This window comes from Panulirus ornatus, chromosome 33 (assembly GCF_036320965.1).
Source record: "Panulirus ornatus isolate Po-2019 chromosome 33, ASM3632096v1, whole genome shotgun sequence".
In the NCBI taxonomy this organism is placed as follows: Eukaryota; Metazoa; Arthropoda; class Malacostraca; order Decapoda; family Palinuridae; genus Panulirus; species Panulirus ornatus.
Window position 1 is genome coordinate 18,877,567 of NC_092256.1, and position 7,560 is coordinate 18,885,126.

Genomic DNA, 7,560 nt, shown 5'->3' on the forward strand with positions numbered 1-7,560 from the left:
AGGCTTGTTCTTGTAAATATTTTGATTTTAATGAATTAATTCTTGTGTTTCATGAAAAATCAACTGATGATTAATATATTTTTTAGTAACTTGTTTTTGTATTTGATAACTATTCTTTGGGTGACTGTAAATGTAGTTTATAGAGGAATATGAATTTTTATGTGGTTGGCAGTCAGAATGTTTATTTCTTAAAGAAGTCTCTGCATATGTTCTGTATCATTTATGCCTGTGGAGGCAAAAGCAAACATATTTTTCCCTTCAGAGAATGGTGAGGCAAAATATAGAATATCATGGATTGTGTTATTTTTGGGAATAAGTAACATGGTAAGAGGAAAGAATATTGCTTTGTTATGAAACTTTCATCATTTTTATTCATAAAGTAATTTTCACCAGATAGAAACAGCTATTGGTAAATTTGAAAAAAAATTCTCCCTCAGATGTGAAGGAACGAAATAATGATTCTTCTGGAGAGGAGGACTCTGATGAAGACACGGATGACCCATCAATCCACTCCCCACAGTCGGCCACTGAGGTGAGTCCCATCAGTTTAGAAAGTGATTGTGGGTAGGAGAAATATGTGTATGAGGATAAATATTACATGAAAGTGTTTGAATAGATTAGGTTTTAAATATGAAAATAATCAAATACAGAAATATAAAGAGAAATGAATTAAAGCACTGAAGTTTACTTTTATGGGTAGAGAAACCATTTTAAGTTCTCATTGACCATCACAAAGATCCTGTGAAATTCATAGCAAGCTGTGTTGGCCTGGTTGATGATGAATTTGTATGGCTTTTATTGTAACTTTTTCAGAGTTGGCGTGGATATTTGGAATTTATTTCTTTCACGTCCATCCTTAAAGAGCTCTCTGTTAATATTTATGAATACATTACATGATGAATTGCTTTTCTTAGGAGTTGGTGTTTTTCACAAAACTTTTTGTCTTTGAATTGTAAGTTGTCAAACAGTGTGCTTTCAGATGCCAAACTTCGTCATCAGATGTAGAACTTTTTGGCTTATTTCCAAACACGCTATCATCTTTAGTTTGTTAGAGAGTGTAAAACATTTTCTTAATTTCTTAGATACCATGTTGGATGAATACTTTAATAGCATTAACTCATATGGCAAAAACAAATCACTGTCAAACATGACTTGGAATGAAACATGCACCTTATTCGAACATGTGAATACTGCCCAGTTAGCTACTATACTCAAGGAGCAAAACTGACAGTGAGTATTACATTTGATTAGCCAAGTGCTCAGTGAAGATTTCTGCTTTTGTATTTCACTTTATATATTTATATTTTTGATCCAGAAATGGGATGATTGAAGGGATTTCCAATAAAGGGAAAGCACTGTTACACATAACTCACTTAAATGTGGAATATAAAACCATGATACTACCCACAACTCACTGAATTAAAACAAGTTTGCAGTCAGAAAATAGTACTGTCCAGTTGGTTAAAACCTATATATTCCGATCCTGCTTTTGCAAATGATTGATTTGTGTGTGGTCTGATATACTTTTCAGATCTGAGCTCTCAATAGGAAATTTTCGGTTTGGTGTGATTATTTCCTGTTTGTAATGTAATTTGGGAAAAGAAAATAATGTACATGGTAGTGAGGCATTACAGCATGCATTCTGGTACTCAGTTCAGAGCATGTTTTTGAGTTTTTGGTAGGCATAAGTTACTTCTTCGTAGACTTGGGCCAAAAGAAGCCTTTTTTGTATGAAGCCTACTGTGTGCACTGCAACAAAAATAATTTAAAAAATGGCTGTGTGTTGTGAAGAAAATACAAATTATTGATCAATAAGGCACGGTCCTTATTTATGTACTCATTGTTTAGGGTCATTGACTCACAGCTTATCCACACTCAAAATAATTTAATAGCTATGGCTGATCCATGCACTGTGTTCGCTTACCTAAAGTTAGCTGAAATTTATCGTTTTTTCTCTATATGTAGTTAAAATACTCATGCATTATGAGGGGTATTTGAATCCATCACAGCATTGATATTTAAATTTAGATCATGCATGGCATGCCATTATGTTTAAATTGCTCATATGTGAAGACTCTCTGCACACTGGAAAAGTCATAGTTCGCTAAATCATTTAATTTTCTATATCGTGTGCAGTCATATTTTCGTTTAAAAAACTTTCTGTTGTTTCTCCCCCATTTTATTTCATACTTTCCATATCCCATTGTGACTTTAGTATTTCACATTTTCAATGAAAACATGTATTATTGCATGAAACTGACAAAAGAATGTAGGAAGATTATGTGAATAAGGAATATCCCAGCTAGACAGGTCCTTTTTCTTGCTTTTTGATTTTATCATAGAGACATTTGTATCCCTCGCTTGAATATCCATAGTAATTTTCATCATACCTAACAAAATGTTATTTAGCTTTCTCTTATGCTTTGTAATTTCTTTTCTTGCAGTGTAAAAGGAATAGTAAATTTTACATTACATCTTTCTTATACTCTATTATTTTCTTGCAGGAGAAATTGCCCTGGTTGTCTTTCTCTTTCCCATTCTGTAACTCTTGTTAAAACATGGAATAGAAAAAAGCATATTCTGACCAATAATATCTTGGTAAACAAATTATATATTTGTCTAGTTCACTTGGATCAGTCACATTAGGGAATTTCATTGTTATCATGATGGAACCCCTCATTGAATGGAGCAGTTCAGCCCTCCAGGTAAAGAAAGCTAATTGTTTTACCAATAATTTTGAGTCATTACTCGTAAATAATGTGGTTTGTCTCCCTTCTTACATCCCCTTTGCTGCAATCTTCGACTTCAGCTCAGAATAGTGTCCTCTGACTGTTATGACATGTGAGTTACATGTGTGACTTTACCTTTTCAAGAGCTTTTTTACTTACATATCTTTGCATGGGATTTGTATTTTTACTTTGAATGTTTTACTGTAGAAAACCAAATTAAAAGTTGATAATACCAATTATAGGTGCTATAGATAGTTTTGTCTTTTGAGTTAACATTTGCTTCCTCTCATTATCTTTCATGTAATTTAATTGGAATAATTGTATGTTTATGGCAAGGCAATACATGTTTTAAGGAGATACCAAGTGAATTATAGAAACTTAAATCTCCTGTGCATTATGCCCATTCCCTATTTTCATAGAAAAGTTATAGAGCATCATGCTGTTTTGTAGTGAGCTGCTTCCTTTGCTGTGGATTGTGTGTGAAGCTGTTTGAAAGTAGAGTTTATGTTGTTTGTAACAAATTTTTTTTTAAGGGATGTAGAGTACCCTTCTAGTATATAGTCATAAATGAAAAAGTTTCTTAAGGATTATGATTAATGGGTTTTCTTAAGGTTTACAATTAATGGGTTTTCTTAGCATAAGTGAATTTTTTCCTTTATTTTTTCTCCCATCTTGGAGGTGTATAGTTACCAGAGTTTAGTTTTTGTATGTTGTCATGGATATATATACATAGCTATTTTCTCAAGGTTTAATTGCCTTGCCTGCCTCATTTGCACACATCCACTCTCTAACTGTTGTTTAAGTAATTCACATACACATAAAGCAGTGATATAGAAGTATCACCAGAAAAATAAACACAGAAGCTACAAGCTTTCAACTGTATTTTAAGCCATTATTAAGGGTGCATAGCTGAACAGGAGAATCTATATAAAACTACAGCTCAGTCCACCAGAGGAACATGAAACTGTTGACAACTTAAGAGTAAGGTTAATTGAACTTTTCATCGTTGTTACTCATTTAAGTTATGGTTGTCAGGTAGAGGGATAGATCACCTACACCTCACCTTACCACTCAGATAGAGTGAGTTCAAGTATTGAATATATTCTCCTGTTCACTGTTCTTTATCCTTGAGTATGTCTTGAGATAGAGTCAGAAGTTAAGGGCAGGTGGGTTTATTTCTCTCATTAACTTTTTCAAAACTAGCTGTCAAGTATAATATGCCAAAACCAGAGCCTACCATCCACATCCAAGCTCCACAGATTACTCAATGGTTTATTTTGACTGCTTCATATACCCTAGATCAGCCCATTGAGTACATTTCCACATTGATCAAATTTTTTCTGTCTACATTACACCTCTCACCAGTGAATTGCAACACACATGAAGTGACATAAACAAAAATCATTTAATAATATTATTTAATCACTGAAACTAGATGGAAGTTTCACTGATTAGATTTAGTTGAATAAACTCTGTTTTGCAACTAGGATCTGCTTAATCTCGTTACGATTTAATGCATTATTTTATCTGTTTACATTGTTTTGCAACTAGGATCTGCTTAATCTCGTTATGATTTAATGCATTATTTTATCTGTTTACATATTTTGCTGCTTAGGTTACATCCTTTTTATCAGGAGTTATGTTTTAATGGAGTTCCCAGGTAGATAGGAGCCGAAAAGAAACATAGATCTAATGTAAATTTTCTTTTTCGTACACTGGTCAAAAAATGTGTAGGTTGAGACGCACAGTATTGCAATGAGAAACCTTTTTAGTACTTTACCTAAATAGGGGATAAAAGACATCCCCAAGCTTCAGGGCCTTGACCTTGGAAAAGGTACTTTTTTAATTTCATATTTTGACAAGTTAAATAAGTAGGTATTAGTTGGTAGGCAACTGCCACCAAGGGAGATTCATTACCAGTACTACCCACCTGGGTATCAGAAGGGTTAGTGACAGCTGTGCAGTGAGCCAGCACTTCAGTGGTTATCAAGGTGCGCTCCTCTGACCAGAGTAGCTGTCTTTCTTTCTGCTTCACAAATGTACAATTTCTCCATGTCATAAGTAACACTTGACAACACAATTCATTCTTCTGAATTTTCCTGTGATGAGCATTATGCCCTAGCTCTGCCTTTTGACAAATTGGTAGGAGACATAGACAGAAGTCGTTTGTAGGAACATTATGCAGGGGTATTACATAGAAGTAGTAGGTTGGAACATAAGATAGAAGTCAGTAAGAAATTTAGGTAGGGACCTCTGGAAATACTGTGCTAGAGTTGCCTTCTGCCAGTGGCCTGTTAAGGGTAAGTCACTTAAAAGGCTGAGAAGTCACTGGATTTCACCAGTTATGAAGACAATTTTCCTATGGCCACCCCTTTGAGGAAGTTCCTAGAGGGAACTGGCATCAGAGAGATAGGTAGATATACAGTATATTTAAACTGAAACATTTTGTAATATTTTATTGTATTTTTCTATATTCTTTCTTCTCTTTCTTGTCATTACTTGAGTTTTTCCCTTCCCTTATATATAGCAGTTTAATACATATGAATTTTATACTTTTTATTTTTCAAATTCAAAATTAAGTAAAAACATATAGTTTCTTTAATAATTATGAAATGTTAATGTGATATTCTTGTGATTTTTAATGCATTTGCAATAGAAATCAATATATCAGGACTAGTAATATGAAACCTTTGTCAGTATTTATGAGCTCTGAGTTCCATTTTTTAAGTTGTAAAACTTTTCCTTAATTACATTATGATGGAAGTGATTAGCTAAATATAGTGTCTATATAACTGCCTTGTCAACTGTTTAATTGCAATAATTCTTCCTTAATTTGACATATTACCTGAATGCCTTTTGTTTCAGACGATGACATTCTATGAAGGGGGTGAAGCAAGCAATGGTGAGGCTCCGTCCATGTTAGACGCCTCAGCTTCTTCGGCTGTTGACACAGCATCAGACTTAGACACCTCTGTGAATGAAACGACAGCTGCCCCTGAGACATTGAAATAGTAACCTAGAGGCCTTACGGAACTCTCAGTTTTATTGATTAAAACTTTATTGTGCAAAACATGAAAGTAGAAATCATATGTGGGAGTCTGATAAGTAGTGTATAGAATGTAAAATTTGGGATTTTTACTTTTAAATAGCAAGGTATATATAATTTTTTTTTCTAGTTTAGATTTTTATCAGGATAATGAGATAGAAAACTTCATTGTATTGAAAACCATAGATCTGAAAGATTGGAGCACTTAATGATTTGTACTTTGAACAAAATATGCAAGTTGCTGTGTGAGATTGTCAGAAAAATGTGATATTAAGTGCATTTTTCAAAGGTATTTAGGTAACTAGTATTAACTACTCTCATTTGACCATAACAAATGTATTTAAGAAGAGTAGCAGTCATACATTGGAAAATTCATTTGTCGTTCTAGCATTTTTTTTATTACTCTTTGCCACATTTGATAAAGCAACATGTCTTCTTTGTGGCCATGTTTAGAAAAAAAAAACTTAACAGCATTGTCTGCTTTAAATGAATGATTAATATTTGGTTCAGAAGGAATCATTGCTGAATTTTATAGCATCGCTAAGGTACAGAGTTAGAGCAACTGGAACTTTCGTCGTGTGATAATATGTCTTTCACCTTTGTCACATATTAAAACCACAGTTGCCACTTACAGTTTTAATCAAAAGGTGAAAGTCTTCAAAACTTTTTAAACCATACTTTATTGCTTTAGAGGTATGAATTTTATTCTGTGATTTTAATCATACTGCACATGAAATTTTGAAGTGAAGGACAACACATTGGGTGAGCATTTCTTTTGCTGATAATTTTTATTTGAATGTTTTATAAATACTGGTGTTTTACAGCTGTAGGTTAGTTGAGCATGAGATTTGCTTCCAATTGAAAGATATTATCCTGTACACGTCACTGGTGATTGTTGTCTGTTACTGAAAAAATCAGAAAAGTGCCAGTTTCTGTTATCCCAGTAATATTTGTAGCAAGGCAATTTTGCCATTTACAAATAGCTTATATATTTTTTCAGCAGAATCATGCGACCTTGAGACTTACTGATAAGAATAGCTTGGATTTATTTGGGGAAACTGCAGAATTAAGCTCACTTAACTTATTTAAAGCTAAGAACAGTATTTACCTTAAAAAGTTTACTTTTGAAAAGAATGCCTAAGGTTTGTAGACCATGAACAATTCTTGACAACTTGTCACACTTTGACTTATTCAGGTTGTAATAACAGGAATTAGGTCTTGGAATCTGATTCAAGTTGTCTGAAAGTGTTAACCATTTGAAGAGTTTTCTCTCATACTAAACTAATATCTATATATAAAGACCATTAGAAAATTTGTCACTTAAATGACACAGGTTTGATCCTGTGATGTCTTTTTCTTATCTTGACTTATCTGAATTGACCCTTATCAAAGATAATGCCCCACCCCAGAGAGGATCCCACCTCTCAGAAATGGGAGAGAGCCTGAACAGATGATAGCTATATATCTTAGTGACCTGAAGTATCTGAGTATTTTTCTAGAAAGTTTAGCTTGTATAGCTGTTAGCCTTCAGTAACCTAATGCATAGTTTGGTTTACATTTTTTATTACATTTGATATATCTTTTGAATTCAAATCTTCAATTTTTGGTGATACTTTTAGCTGTAACATATTAAAATTGAGGATTATATTGGGTAGCTTTGTATATGAACACTAATTTTTCAGTAATTAATATAGTTCTGTACAAAAAAGCAGTGATTATGGAGTCGTTAATGAGATTTTGGGTTTGTATATCTTGTAACTAATTGTTATCTGTCTTTATCCATAA

General features: G+C 33.1%; 1 protein-coding gene across 10 annotated transcripts in view; it reads left to right on the forward strand.

Annotated features, from left to right (window-relative positions):
- The window catches only part of rush (rush hour), a 47,580-nt gene extending 40,020 nt beyond the window's left edge, over window positions 1–7,560 (forward strand). For 8 of the 10 annotated variants that reach the window (XM_071681785.1, XM_071681794.1, XM_071681790.1 and 5 more), the window contains 2 exons: window positions 438–532; window positions 5,595–7,560. In XM_071681785.1, the coding sequence (XP_071537886.1) occupies window positions 438–532; window positions 5,595–5,741 (242 nt within the window). In that variant the 3' untranslated portion in view covers window positions 5,742–7,560. Of the gene's footprint in view, window positions 1–437; window positions 533–2,504; window positions 2,705–2,809; window positions 2,842–5,594 lie in introns of those variants that run through there. The other 2 variants (XM_071681789.1, XM_071681788.1) reach the window with 2 other exon arrangements.